This window comes from Aspergillus piperis, assembly GCF_003184755.1.
Source record: "Aspergillus piperis CBS 112811 unplaced genomic scaffold BO85scaffold_3, whole genome shotgun sequence".
NCBI lineage: Eukaryota > Fungi > Ascomycota > Eurotiomycetes > Eurotiales > Aspergillaceae > Aspergillus > Aspergillus piperis.
The window spans coordinates 1,618,515-1,632,860 of record NW_020291593.1 but is presented as its reverse complement, the minus strand read 5'-3'; the positions used below and the strand labels follow the sequence as shown (position 1 = coordinate 1,632,860).

At 48.8% G+C, this 14,346-nt stretch overlaps 5 protein-coding genes across 5 annotated transcripts; 2 read left to right on the top strand and 3 right to left on the bottom strand.

Moving 5' to 3' along the window:
• Positions 1–355: 355 nt before the first annotated feature.
• Positions 356–1,836, top strand: BO85DRAFT_446479 (serine/threonine-protein phosphatase 2A activator). The gene has a single exon (XM_025659511.1). It carries the CDS (start codon positions 421–423, stop codon positions 1,681–1,683), a length of 1,263 nt encoding a protein of 420 aa, XP_025519245.1. The 5' UTR covers positions 356–420; the 3' UTR covers positions 1,684–1,836.
• A 126-nt stretch (positions 1,837–1,962) lies between these two features.
• Positions 1,963–3,096, top strand: BO85DRAFT_475421 (DUF1754-domain-containing protein). The gene is made up of 3 exons (XM_025662722.1): positions 1,963–2,559; positions 2,766–2,863; positions 2,956–3,096. Exons 1-3 carry the CDS (start codon positions 2,233–2,235, stop codon positions 2,975–2,977), a joined length of 447 nt encoding a protein of 148 aa, XP_025519244.1. The 5' UTR covers positions 1,963–2,232; the 3' UTR covers positions 2,978–3,096.
• A 636-nt stretch (positions 3,097–3,732) lies between these two features.
• BO85DRAFT_485053 (AN1-type zinc finger protein) lies at positions 3,733–4,167 on the bottom strand (the record flags this gene model as incomplete). Its single annotated transcript, XM_025663294.1, has 2 exons — positions 3,733–3,753; positions 3,955–4,167. The coding sequence occupies 2 exons, from the start codon at positions 4,165–4,167 to the stop codon at positions 3,733–3,735; spliced, it is 234 nt and encodes a 77-aa protein (XP_025519243.1).
• A 5,731-nt stretch (positions 4,168–9,898) lies between these two features.
• Positions 9,899–11,429, bottom strand: BO85DRAFT_506918 (O-methyltransferase; the record flags this gene model as incomplete). Its single annotated transcript, XM_025664381.1, has 5 exons — positions 11,191–11,429; positions 11,007–11,133; positions 10,814–10,937; positions 10,269–10,720; positions 9,899–10,209 (listed from the first exon to the last, which is right to left on the bottom strand). The coding sequence occupies exons 1-5, from the start codon at positions 11,419–11,421 to the stop codon at positions 9,899–9,901; spliced, it is 1,245 nt and encodes a 414-aa protein (XP_025519242.1). The 5' UTR covers positions 11,422–11,429.
• A 755-nt stretch (positions 11,430–12,184) lies between these two features.
• Positions 12,185–14,025, bottom strand: BO85DRAFT_456856 (cytochrome P450; the record flags this gene model as incomplete). Its single annotated transcript, XM_025661479.1, has 6 exons — positions 12,185–12,575; positions 12,636–12,904; positions 12,964–13,205; positions 13,260–13,411; positions 13,462–13,653; positions 13,970–14,025. 6 exons carry the CDS (start codon positions 14,023–14,025, stop codon positions 12,185–12,187), a joined length of 1,302 nt encoding a protein of 433 aa, XP_025519241.1.
• Positions 14,026–14,346: the final 321 nt, after the last annotated feature.

Sequence of the window (14,346 nt, the reverse complement as noted above, 5' to 3'; positions counted from 1 at the left end):
GGTGGGCTGCTCGGCGGACGGATTCGGATGACGGCAAAGGCCGAGTCGAATCCGATGAATCCGATGTGGCTCAACTCAGTTCTGAACTCGGATATCCTTTCCAGCGCCATTGTTCACCCCATTGGGTTTCGTCGCCACCCCATGACAATAGTAGTACCCAGAATACACTTGTGTATGCCTCAATCTTGTGGCAATATAGCTATACCTTCTTGGGAAAGGGGCAATGGCTGCTCTACTGTTAGGCGGTCAGTTTCTGCCAACCAGCCCAAATCCATCTTATGTCATCGCGGGCGGTGTCAGATGACCGCGGCTGCTTATCACATTCTCGTCCAACGATAGCAACAATCTTCTGCCAGTTGTCGTGCGGCAAGGTCACTAGGAAGACAGGATCGCATCGACCTCCTTATTATATCGCTCAAAATGGCCTCACAAGTTTCCGTGTCTAGTCCGGCACCGAAACCGAAGATTGACCTTTCCAAGAAACTTTCGGAACTTCGTGCGAGTAAAGCCAAGTCTCAGACGCCCTCCTCCCGCGAACCTGCTCCAGTCACCCCGCCTCTCCCCAGTGCTCCGGATCTCTCCTCCCATCAGTATGCGCGCCCAGTGCGTCGGATATTATCGAAGCAAGACCATGACCTATTCCTCTCCTCCTCAACCCATACCTTGATCCTCGCCTTCATCTTCGGTCTCTCCGATTCAGTGCGGGGGCGGGCAACCACGGAGATCGGCAGCCCTTCCCCCATCATCACCAAGATTCAGTCTATAGTATTCCAAATCCGATCCCTTCTCGAGACACACCCGTCACTCGACCAAGGCGGCTCGCGGTTCGGTAACCCAGCTTTTCGCGATCTATTTGACGATGTCGCAACACAAAGTGCGGCGTGGCACAAAGATATACTCGGGTTTCAAGATCAAGCACTCATAGAAGAAGCTTCGACCTATCTAATTAACTCGCTCGGGTCGCGCGACCGACTAGACTACGGTTCAGGTCACGAACTGAACTTCATGATGTGGTTGCTGTGTCTACGTCAGGTGCACTTATTCTCCGCCACGGACTTCCCTGCGATCGTCTTCCATGTATACGTGAGCTACATGAACCTCATGCGTGATATACAAACCACTTACTACCTGGAACCTGCTGGATCACATGGAGTGTGGGGTCTCGATGATTATCATTTCCTGCCGTTCCTCTTCGGTGCCTCCCAGCTCGTTGCACATCCCTACATCACGCCGTTGGCAATTCACAACATGGCAGTTCTCGAGGAGGAAAGTGGCAAATACATCTATCTGGATCAGGTCCGATGGGTGGATAGCGTGAAAACTGTAAAGGGATTACGGTGGCACAGCCCAATGTTGGATGACATATCAGGAGCCAAGAATTGGAGCAAAATCGAGAGCGGCATGAAGAAGATGTTCGCCAAGGAGGTTTTGGGCAAGCTTCCCATCATGCAGCACTTTCTGTTCGGTAGCTTGTTGCCGGCAGCTCCCGGGATGAGGGAGATCACGGATGATATGGAAGACGATGAGCACGACCACGAGCATGGCCACGACCACAACCATGCCGACCACACAGATTACTTTGGGGATTGCTGTGGAATCAAGGTACCCAGCACAATTGCAGCAGGTGCTGAAATGCGAAAGCGAGGAGGCGGATCCGGGCTGCGCCCGATTCCCTTCGATTGATGTGCATATGTTACGATGGAGTTTCGGGATGGGATAAATGGATTATAGATGCTGGACTCGACATGAGAATCGCAGGGCATCAAGGAAACATACTAGATATCAAATTAATAAAGCAAACAGAACATGCGAAATCCTGCTATCACCCTGTGTTAACAATTTCCAATAACTTTCCAAGCATGGTGCCAGACAAGAGTATCACATATGTAGAGCCCACCAGCATGGCCATGAACCAGCCATCCCCGTTGAACCATAAAGAGACATAACAAATTCAAACTTCTTCTCCTTTAGATATCTTCTCTTTTGTATTATTCATGACAATACTTCAAGGCTAGTAAGTAGTCCCACCGCCCAACCCCCAATACACACCACACAAGTCACCTGACCGACCCGCTTAAAGCGGCAACCGGAATCACCATCCAGTAGTATCCACCCATCATCACCATCATCATCCATACTACCTCCCCATCAACCTAACCATGCACCACCATCTATCCCCCAGCATAGAACAATAATAACAATAAGCAACTATAACAAGAAAGAAGAGGGGAGATGGTACCAAGCGAATACTCCACCCCCGGTGGAGGCGGCAAATTAAAACTGAAAGGCTCCAAGACCAGCAACGGTCGAATAGAGAAGAAAAAGAAGAAGAGCAGCAGCAGCAGCAGCAAGAAATCGTCCGTTCCAGGCAGTGGAGAGGAGAATGAGCAGCAGAAGAATCAGCAGGAGCAGCAACTTACAACGACAACATCAGCGACGGCAAGTGGCGCTGAAGAGGAACCTCGCACTGATGAACATGAACCTTCCTCAGCATCTGGCTCTGCGGGAGCTGGGAAGACTGAAGCGGAGAGGAAGTATGAGGAGATGAGGCGGAAGAGGGTATGTATTGCCTATATGTTTCTTTTTGTTATGCTTTGGGTTTTTGATTTTGTTTTCCCTTGATTTGGTTGATGTTGTTTCTTATGTATGAGGTTGATGTACATGCTGCTTTATTTTTCTTCGAAACCCTCTCATTATAAGGAGCTATCGAAGCGATAAATGTCTATGTCACAAAACAGACAAGATAGGCTAACAACCATATACAGCTGCAAGAGCGCCTGAAACGAGAAGGGGTCAAAACTCACAAAGAGCGCGTCGAAGAATTAAACAAGTATTTGAGCAGACTAAGTGAACATCATGATATGTATGTTTTATTTTTCTTTCCTTTCCCACTCAACCCCTTTCCTAGGTGGTTAGGTTTTATGTTTTTTGGCTAACTGTGTGTGTGTGTGGTAGGCCAAAAATTGGACCGGGCTAAAAGAAAAAAGTGCCCTTTTCCTCTGTGGTACGGGCTCGATGGCTATCGTATCACTTTGTTTCAGGCTCGTCATGTACTAGTCGTAGTAATGGGTGGGTGCTTTTGCTTTTGGTTCTGGGGGGGGGGGGGGGGGGTCGAGGTCTTCTCTGTTCTCAGTTGTTGCAGGGATTCTAGGTGTCAGGTCGGTTTCAACCTATGAGCTTCGGGGCTAGTTGGTTGGAGAGGTTTGTTCGGGCTACTATCATATGACGCTTGCTACGTTCTGCACGCTCAGTGGTCAGAACAGCGGGATAGCTAGCTACCTGAGCTTACAGCTACGTGGGTAGCTGGCACACGACTAATCTCCGGCCACCGCGCTGAGGATGGATGGTACTAAGCTATTCTGGGAGGTGGGTTTGAATCTATAGGCTCAATTGATGGTGGAAGGTGTGGACAAATATGCATATATACCTATGACCGCTTGGCTATGTGACACACCAGTGGAAATAGCAAAACCATTCACAAACGGGGTAAAAAGCCCGTCAATTCTATCCAACACGAACTGGAAGGTAGAGATGTTGTCTAGTATCGGTTCGTTGCCAATAACCGCCCGCGGGAAGTTCATGGAAGATGAACACGATCACTGCAAAAAAAATAAGTGATGAAGGAAATGTGCAGCAAATAGAAACTCAAAAAAAAAGAAATATAAAATATAGCCGTCGAAACTCCAGAGCTGTGGTGAACGCCAAACAGAACAGTATCAACATCAAAACTCCCTACCCAACCCAGGTGGCGAACTGTCGCGGAAAGCGTTACTGGCCATGCAGTACTTGCTAATGCCGGCAAGAAGTGTGTAGTGTGGAAGTAGGAACACCGCGCTAATAATATGTATGAAGTTTGCGACGCAGCGGAATCATAAGGAAGAAAGGAGAAACGAGAAGATCGCAGCAGGGAGATGGAATTATTGTGAGATCTCCAGGGAGAGAAGGATCTCATACGCCCTTAATGACGTGAGTCCGCTCACTGTTCAGCTTATCGGCATTGCGGGCGTGGGACTCCTTCTTGCAGTCCTCGAGACCAGTGCAGGCGTGAGCCTCCAGCATGCGATGCTTAGAGCAGTAGTGACCACTGCAGAAGCTGCAGTCTCCGACGATGCGTTGAGCGGCTTCCTTGCACTCCTTGAAGTTGCAGCGAGGCTTGCGGGGCGCCATGATGAAAGTGGTGGCGAGAGAGCGAGTTGAGGGAGGCGGTGTCAAGAGTAGCTAGTAGTAGCCACCGGGGCAGCAATGACGATAGGAGAACTGGAAATGAGGTGCTTGTTGTTGTTCCCAGAGAAGGACTGGTAGTGACAGTGAAAGATGCTCAACTGGTTAAGAGTAGTAGTGTATGTTATGCAGTCCGAAAAGAGTGGACTGATGAAGAGCACAGGAAGAGTGTCGGAGGTTGAGGGTGACGTGGAGAGCAGTGGTCCGGTGAGGAGAAAGAGGAGGTGAGTGAGGAGGCGTGATAAGGAGGCAGGCAGATAAGGATGGCGGTCTATGTATAGTGGAAGGGAGACCGAAGATCGGAGTTAAGGTAGCTTAGCTTGAGTTGGATAGCGGATAGGGATAGGACGACTGAAAGTAGAGTAGAGCAAAGAAGAAGTCAGGGCTCGATGGATGAAGCACAAGATAGAAAGGGAGGAGAGAAAGAGAACAAAGGATGGCGGAAGAAAGACGAATAAATAGGTGGCAGCGGCAAAAGCGCAGCGCAAAGTCAATTTATACGGAATGGAGGCCGATGGGGGGAGAGGGAATTATGGGGGGGAGGGAGTCATGGATGACTTGCTGAGTCAAAGAACGGCGCTGCTGCAATGCTTGGATCAGCGCATTGCAGCAACCCGCACCGCGTTACAGAAGGGAGAGCGAGAGAGGGTAGAGAGAGGCGCCGGATGGGCATTATTCTAGCCCCAGCGAACAAGACAAGCCAAAAAAGGCCCTGCGGACGCTTGGGACTATTCCTCCGACGGGCAACGACGACGACGACGCCCGGTGGAGGCAAATCGGCCTGGTGGACCCAGAACTTTCCAGGATTCTTTGGGTTTCGCTGCTCACTAACTAACTACTAACAGTACTTACTGTCCTCTCCTTTCAGTTTTCACAGCCATCCATCCATCCATACATCTTTCTGTTCGGTTTCCTTACTCTTCAGTTTCTGGTTCCCTTTTAAATTTTTTTTCTTCAGATTTACGCCTTCGGGTGACGGCTATCGAGTTCGGTTCGTCCTGTTTTGCTGCGTTGGCCGGATGCGCACGAGGTTCCCGTTCGGTACCCGGCAAAAGTTAGTTCTTCTTCTCTTTCTTCTTATTCAGGCTCCGAAGTTAGTAAGTGGTAGTATTAGTTAGTTGTCCGTAGTAGCAGTAGTAGGAGTAGTAGTTGGTTACTAAAGTCACATAGCAGCAGATGGCAAGTTCGCTGGTCACTGGCAAAGTTTAACATTCCACAGGACCAGGGGACTTGGTAATAGGAAGAAAAAAAAAAGGAATATGAAAAGAAAAGAAAAAACAAATGCCTCCATACTTTAATAATTAATTTAACGAGTTAGAAAAATAGGAGAAGGCAAAGAGAAAAAAAGAAGAAGAAATTAAAAAAAGAAAAGATAAAAAAACAATAATAGAGAAAATCAGAGCAAAGGTCATACAAGAGGAGTTACATCCAGATCCAGTTTACCCGTTTTCCTACGTGTCCATCCATACTCCAAACCAACGCATCATCATCAACTGGCCGTTTTGCCCTTTTCATTTCACCAAACCAACTCCAGTACCAGCACCACTACTACTTCATCACCACCACCACACCCCCTTTCTTCTTCTCGTCATCATCATCATCATCAGGCCGATCAATCCTGTCTAAGCGAGGACAATCATGTCCACATCAGCTGCTTCTTGCTCCTCACGAGCCATTTTCCAAGTTCCAACGTATATATCGCCGCCAAAAGTCCCCTCCACTCTTTTAACACCCTTATCCCCCTCCTACTAAACTAACCCCAAAAGGACGGCCACGCTTACTAGTCTACTGACCCGTTCAACGTTGCCTTACCCTTCCCTTCCCCTTCTTTCCCACCCCGGTTTTCCCAAAACTATCCGGCCCAACAATGCATGCAAGCCTGGGCCCTCCCTCCCTCCTCTGTCTCTCTTCCATCCAGGCACCACCACGAAGGAGAGGAAAAATGGGAGGGGGAGGGAAACAGAAAATCCCTTCACGGATGTCTGTGCACATTAGTGAAGCTGCATCCCGAGGGTCGTACTGCAGTAGTAAAGTGCACACCTCCTGATTATAATGATTACTATTATTATGATTCCCAACCTTGCCAGCCCGGTTTCCCCCCATACCTGAAAATGAATCCCATCCCAAACCTACTTCTTTCTCACCCAAACTTTTCACAACTCATCACGTGAGGGCTCATACCTTGCAGCCAGCATCCATCCTGATGACTTTTATTTATTGATCTTTCTTTCTTATTCACAATCAGGTTTTCTGGATCATCATTCTAGATCAAGTGGTCCTTTCGTACATATTGATGATCTCATCGTAAATTCCCAGAAGTCTTTTATTTTCCAAAGCCATCGTCAATATACTGATCTATCAATCTAGTCCTGAATATAGAGCCCAGGAACCAGAAGGGAACCCTTGCCGATTCCACGGAGTAACCCCGGTAGTAGTAAGTATTCTGCACTGATAGTCTTACTATCATCATGCACCTACCCTTGAGACTGCAGATTTTATGGAGTGCATAAATATGAAGCACATTCGATTTTTTAACTCCCAACAAAGCCCTTTTTGTTGTTCTTTTTGGGATTTACTAATCGTACCCCCATACTGCTTATCTGTACTTCCTATCTTTCCTAATCAGGTCTTTGCATCCCAAGCTAGATATCAGGTAAAATTATCTTGGATTCAACATAAGCACGTGACTTTATTAATGTAACGTCGACCGCAGTTAACACAGTTTTTGGCTGTCCATTTCACCACGGCTTCTGCTATTCCCGTGTGTCAATTTGTCCACGTACACTCCCAGGCCTGATTATTAACCCATCCAGACCTCATATATCTGCAGTCTAGTATTTTAAAGGCATACTCTTCTGACTCAACAGACTCAGAACGCGCATCACTTATAAGCTCACATTCACCATCGATCATGGTCATGTGACCGGCTGTCACAAGAGGGAGGGGCTTAAGCGGCCAATGAGCTGTAGCTTACCCTGGCAGTCATAACACCAATGATAGCTTGCTGCTGCGGCACCAATTTCATCACATTGCCCACCGCTCGAATACTAGGCAGTGCTACAAAACCTAAGCACTGGCCCGCCTATACCATGCATTCACTTGCTTGCACTTACTTTGCCCTTTCAGTAAAAAAAAAAAGTGTCTACTCACGGGCTAACGGTGTGTGGCCTGGGGCCACCTTTTGTAGTGATCATGAGCGCTTGAGGGTAGCCAGCAGCGGGTCGTTTGCTGGCAGAGCAGACCCCATCTTTCAGCATCACTCTCGAACTTAGGTCTTATCCATATAACATGGCTACTGTACGCTGTCGGTAGTCTTCACTCATATTCAGCGTAATCCGTCATAGTATAACTGCCAGAATCGTGATTCCTGTTCTAATATATCAGATATAAGTGATCTCTGCCGTTCTCGCAAGACAATCACTTTTTCAATGATCTCAAGAACAGTTTAGCCAACCCATTTAACATACAAATAGATCTTAGTCAATGGAAATTTCTGCCGGTTATGCAGGCTTATGGTCTGGCTCCTTCAGCAAATTACAGGCTTGCCTAGAACCCATATGAAGTTCGAACAAAAACCACTCCAGGACTTATCAGCCAACTCCAGATCTCACTAACTGTATCTCAGAGCAATATCTATGATACTGTCATTTTGAATAGCTTGCACCGAGCCCCAAATGTCTACAATGGCAGCCATTTACATTAGGCCAAGGTGAACTACGACAGGACATGTTCTGTGATGGGGATACTGTTCAAATCAGAGCACGCCAGATAGTAAATTTACCTCTCTCATTATTTTGAAGCAAGAAGGTAGGCTGACAACTTGTAGAATCTTTATATCTGCGGGATTGTCGTGTCAGAAAGCAAGAGAATCTCGCTGCGGACTCGGAGAGAAACTCTATGGATCCTCATGAATGGTTAGACAACCGCATAAAGTATCATGAGGAATGCAAGAGTAGCATTCTCTGGCGACGTCCATAATAAACAACGTTCGTTGTCATATATCCTGGATCTGTTGACGGGATCTACATCACCCCGACTTGGGAATGAGGCGTCCAGAGAAGTAGATACAGTAACTATAAAGAACATCGACATCTCTATCCCTCCCCCTCTTTGCCATCCACACGGACATCATAACCTGCATCCTCCAGAGCAGGCACATAAGCCCGAACTGTTCGATTCCCACAACTCCGCTTCAGCTCCGGATTCTGCAAAAAGCGCCGAACAAAAGATAGCCGGCCACCCGTCCGACGTTGTGATAAGCGGCGATGCACCGAACCCGAAGCAACTCCCACAACCTCCGCGGCAGTCCCATACGTGGCCGCTCTGTGCAGACACGTCCATCCACTCGCGTCCTGGACATCAATCTGAAGAATGAGTGTGATGAGAGTATCTGAAGGAGTTCCTGAGTTTGTGTCTGCCGGGGGGAAGGGGGGCGGCGGGAGATACATTGGTCCAGAAGATCTCGAAGACGGGAGCCAAATCTGCGAGCGCTGTGACGTGTATTAAGTAGCAGGCTATTTCCGAGGTGACAGTAGTTGAAGACCCATTGGCCGAATGGGGCGTTAGGGTCTGCACCGCGAGCGCGCTGGAGTTTGACGAGTGGGAAAGGATACGCTTTGGATCGCGCATTATTAGAAATTCTGGTGAAATTCTCAGTACTATATCCTGGACGGTAAATGATGAAGGTTGGTAGGATCGTATATCTCACCGGCAGGGGCCTATACTTAGTAGTCTCGGGCCGTTATAACCTATGGACTTGATCTTCCCGTGTCCACGAGTAGAAGCTGATGCGGCTGCACAGAAGTTAGCCTGGAATAATAATAGGCAGAGAGAGTTGGACTCACATCTTCAAGCAACTGCAGGATTTTACCCAGACTGGTATCCACGTCAGCCAGCAGCTTAAGCTTGCTCGTCAGTTTGACTCCACTGCATGCGAGCTTCCTTCCAGGTCTTATGAACTTGCAACGTCGCTTGTTTCAGTTGGTATACCCATTTTGAGTTTGAGGACTCTCTCAGCGGTGTGCAAGGAAGGCATGGGAAAGCACGTCCATCACAAGTGGGAAGAAGAGGCAAATCCTCATCATTTTCGGTCTGCTGGTCGAGGCAGGAGAGGCGCTCACGCTCGCAGCATCAGGATCTTGAGCCTATCGCACACGGTCAATAGCTGGTTCGGGGAGGGCATATTTGTATGATCTGATTGTCGATTTAAAGGATAGAAAGGTAGTGTAAGTGTCAGAGGTTGTCACCGGCGCTTATGGGATCATGGCGAGGTTGGAGTTATAGGAGAGGAATGACTTCACAGAGCCTTGTCTTGTCTTGTGGTAGTGTATTATATGTGGTCTAATAAGCAGCACCCACATCGGACCCCAAGGCATGGGTATCTCAGATGAAAGTGGGGGAGAATTGTATATGGCCGATTTTCATATAAAGCCGCTCGTGTTTGAGTTTGTCCTGACAAGTTCCTTGACATACCCTCTACTGGTGAGTGTGATATACCCCCAGAACTAGGAACTATTTCTAGTCTACTGTCTTGCTGAGAGGAACTTGCTGGGGCTGGGGTTGACGTCGCATGACCCAAGGATAGGCCCCGTCTATAAGTATATCTCAAGGTGATAGTGCCAATGACATTTCTGAACCTCCTAGCACGATGCCATGACCATGACATCGACGAATCAATTCAAACCCTCCATGCCTCAATGATACCATTGCAGCTTCCTGGAACCTGGTATACCTTGCCCACTCGCAGGCCAACCTCAGCGAGCACGGTGCGCCATTCTTCTATTGTTCGTTGTTTACCACCAAGCGACATCATGAGTACGTCCATCCACCCTTCTTCAATTCCAGCTTTCGTCTGAGGGACTAGGATCTCCTCAATAAGAAGGCGAGACTTGTTTACCTCCATGGCTGCTACAGTTTTCTTTAGGATTTCAGTAACCTTGGAAGGAGGCCAGTTGTGAAGACACCGGCGGATGAGATAAATCAATGCACCTGCAAGATCGATGAGCCCAGGTCCACAGCACACAAGAGACAGTATGAAGATATCTTACCTTTAACTGGTTGCTCCGTGAAAAAGTCGTGAGGGACCAGTTCAATTCCATCAGGCGGAGGAACAATGCTGCGAATAACATGCTCTTGATCTTCAAGTATATATCTCCCAGGCTGGCCATCACAAAGAGACCGTATCTGGCGAATTGCACGGCCTTTACCGCCGCCAATATCAACAGCGACAGGATCATTGGTTGCTGGCTTTTGATCAGAGATGACCTTCTTGAAAGGGTATACATCGAGCATCCATCCAGAGGTCATGGCTTGCATAGTCATCCCTTTATTGAAGGCTTCCATTCGACTAGGGTAGCTCGCGAGGTGCTGAAACATGCCTTTACCCCCAGTGTCGTGCGTGTACGTGTAAGGGTTGTTGGAGACGGAGTCCGGCGATTTCCACCCATTGTACGCGAGAAAGTCGTGCATCTTGAGGTGCGTCGGCATATGCTCATCCATTCTGTCGGCATAGTTAGAGACCAGCAGGCTAGAAGTATACCAACAGGACCTTTGAATGGAGACGAATCTGTAATGGGGTGTGTTTTCTACTCACACAAACTGGAATAACCCACGAATCTCCGGGCGCAAATAAACTTCAGAAAACGGAGTGTGTCTGTATGTGCTGGGCCCGACTTCCTCGAAAGGACCATATGTCGAGGCAATTCTCATCAGGCGGGCTGAGCCGAAACTTCGTTAGACATCTGGTGTTCAACATAGAATCAGGGGATGAATATATGGAGACACACCAACAAGATCTTGTTCGACGTTCAAATCTTGGGCCAGCTCTTCAGCTGTGCGTGACGTGCCCCCTGTAGGAAGCCTGTCAAACACACCCATCTCCAACAATGAGCGAATTGCTGCGATATGAGCCGTCTGACCGGTCAGCGGAGGGCAGATTCTGGACAACAAAAGGGACGGCGAGCAGCTCACCTTGTCAAACCAGCTCTGCACAGTATCAACAGGCCCTTGAATGACCTGGAGGAACTTGAGCGTCTCTACAATCAATTTCTGGCGCGCACCGTGCACCGCGCTGTGACATTCAACACTGTCACTTGTGTTGCATGTCATCGCAACACGACACTCTGCCGCAGCATCGTTGAGAGTGCCCAGGGCCTTGTCAAGCTGCCTTGGCTCGTTGTCCGTGTTGCTTGAGATAGTCATTGTAGTAGTAGTAGTTGCTTGTCTGGCTGGTTGAAGATGGAAAAGTGCCGAGTTTTATGGAACGCTTTTCTTCCTCAAGCGTAAGGGACAGCCACTACAGATGGATATTTCCATTTATCTACGTGAGCTGCGGGCCACGTCACTTCTCCCTGTATACACTGCCACAATTTGCATATACGAAGCCGTGTTGATCCATCAAGTCGGAACTCAGTCAAGAGTGAGCAGACTCAATAGCCGTCGCATGCTGGTATGCCTGCTTGCACGTATCTAGGCTAGTCGCAAGGGGCTGATGGGAAAAGCAGCATCTTATGTCCTTGCGGCATGATCGGCGCTTCTGTCGGTTGAGGGGGCATATTCCAGAAGTAGAAAATTGCGTTGCTCTAGCTCACAAGCTCCTACGCTCTTTTACTTTTGCCTCCTCAATACGAGTCATGACCTCTATCTTGATATCCTGGAGCTGCATTCATTGGTGCTAGTAGAACGTGCAATACATTCACCAAGAAATAGCGGTCTGTGGGCTGAATTACATTACGTCGGTATCACGAGAATGAAAGATCTTGTATTCTTTTTCTGCAGTACCAGGCTTATCAGTACATTCTAGAGGATGGATGACCATGCGCGATGGCGAGCGAGCACATCGATGCCCCCTACATTCGCAACTACGTACGTACTATATTCGCCTCGTGCAAGGAAAGCTGCATAACAACGGGAAGAGATCTCCAGTACCACATGTGACGCCACTACTACGATATCCACGAATGCCTCAGGAAGCAAGCGATTTAATCTCTTTGGAGTGACTTTGTTCCCAGGGATATTCGGTCTCCACCGTGCGAATGAGGTTCTCATAAGCCGGACTGCGGACCCGAATGTCGATCTCGTACGGGGCGGGCGAGCTGACAAACCCTGCTTGGAACTCTGGGCGGAAGTCACTCTCAGTGCCATTCTTCCTCGGCTTACTGATCTGGAAAGCGGCCAAAGATTGCGCAACGGTCAGGTAAACGTTCGCTCTGGCCAGGTTGCGTCCAGGGCATATTCGTCGACCGAATCCAAAGGTGTGTGGATCAGGTTCGGGCGCACGCCCCTCGCAGCCTAGAAAGCGTTCCGGCTTGAAGGAAAAGGGATCAACGTAGGTTTTTGGATCGTGGTTCATAGCCCTGAAGAAATAAGTCAACAATGCGCAATCCCTCGTAGAGTTTCCCATGCGTAACACGAACCAGACGTTAGCCATGACCCAAGATCCCTCCGGGATGTCATATCCTTCGCACACATCGGGGGCGATAGATTTGTGTGTGATAACGGGGACAGTGGCATGCCAGCGAAGAGTCTCCTTCACTATGGCATTGATGTACGGGAGGTTGTCTCTATCTTGGAAGCCAGGAAGACGATCCGACCCTAAGACGGATTGAATTTCCGCTCGTGCCTTAGCCTGGACTTCGGGATAGAGAGTCATAGCGAGAAAGAACGTAGCCAAGGTTGACACGGTCTATTAGCTGTCAGCATTGCAGGCATGATGACTATACAGAGCTCCAAGGACAGGCGTACAGTATCTGCTCCTCCAGCATATATCGCTGCGGCGGACCATTTCAGCACGGACTCATCGGCCTCTGACAACCCTTCCTGATTCCTGAGCGAGTTCGAGAGGAAGGAAGGACGGTAGTCACTCTGGGCTAGTCGTTGTTTGACAAATGTACACGGCGTATCACAGAAAGCTGTGGCAGTCTTCCGGATGCTGTCTGCTATCCGGACGAATTTGGCCCCCGGAAACCAGGCCGGCAGATACCTTACTAAAAGCCAATGAATCACTGCGATCCATTATAGATGTTCACTCGGGAACTTACACATTGGAAAGACATCTACTATCCAGTTTCCCGGAGTAACGACCAGACCAAAGTCGTACACCGCTCTCTCGGCCAGGTCAATGAGAGGGTCACTGTCGTGCGGTTCCACCGTGTATCCGTAAGCTATCTGAAGGGCCACAGCCCCGGTCATCCTGGATGTTATTAGATCAGCTTTGATGCCATTGATTGCTGCGCCACATACTTTCGTAGCTGGTCATTTAAACTGTGTGGATCATCCAATACGCGCAGAAGGAATCGGCGAACCTCCACCTCTTGCACTGAATTGTATTGCGCAACGCATTTCGCCGAACCAATTCCCTGGTGAAGAGCCCTCCGAAGTTCCTGGAATCGATCAGAGTACTCGACTACTCCCAATATCTGATCCCAGCCAGCCCTGTAATAAACATTAGTTCTTGTTCAGCGGTACAAGCACAGGAGAGGCCGACATGGATGCAAAGTGGAATTTCGGGCGACACGAATGGATCGCTGATCGTTTGTCCAACAACTCGGTAGCAAGGTGGACATCATTAAGAACGATCATCGTCCGCCCCGGGACCGACAGTGAGCTGATAGGGCCTGGTATCAAATCGTCACCACAATGTTTCCATGCGACATTATAACCCGGCCGGAGAACTTACCGTAAGTTTCTTTGTGCTTCAACCAAAACTCCCATAACCGTACATCGTCAGAAGGCAGGTCACCTAAATTACCAAACAGTGGCTTGCGTGGAGGACCTGGTGGTAGCTTGATTTGCTGTCGTCGCCATTTCAGGATACTGGTACTGAGAATGAGCCCTATAAGGGCCGAAAAGGCTGCTAAGGCCAAAGGAAACATTCTATCCGATTGTGTGCCTTGCGATGCGAGATAGAGACTGTTCGATTTGCTTGATTGAAGACCAGATTGAAATAAGCGTCTCTGTGATATCTACTAGCTACGATGCGTGTCAGCCACCCTCGACGGAGTCTTATCCCTTGCTTGCACGCTTCAATCCCGACCGAGGACGCGTTAGGACTCCCCCGTAGCCAAGAAAATCTACACGCCTGTGACCCCTGCTTTTAACAAGGCAAAATGTCCCTTGCGTGGGGAT

What these genes read in the sequence shown, in the direction of transcription:
- BO85DRAFT_446479 (XM_025659511.1), top strand. Translation starts at nt 421, where the DNA reads ATGGCCTCACAAGTTTCCGTGTCTAGTCCGGCACCGAAACCGAAGATT.
- BO85DRAFT_475421 (XM_025662722.1), top strand. Translation starts at nt 2,233, where the DNA reads ATGGTACCAAGCGAATACTCCACCCCCGGTGGAGGCGGCAAATTAAAA. An exon ending in AGGAGATGAGGCGGAAGAGG is followed by an intron (nt 2,560 to 2,765) that starts GTATGTATTGCC and finishes AACCATATACAG; the next exon opens with CTGCAAGAGCGCCTGAAACG. An exon ending in CTAAGTGAACATCATGATAT is followed by an intron (nt 2,864 to 2,955) that starts GTATGTTTTATT and finishes TGTGTGTGGTAG; the next exon opens with GCCAAAAATTGGACCGGGCT.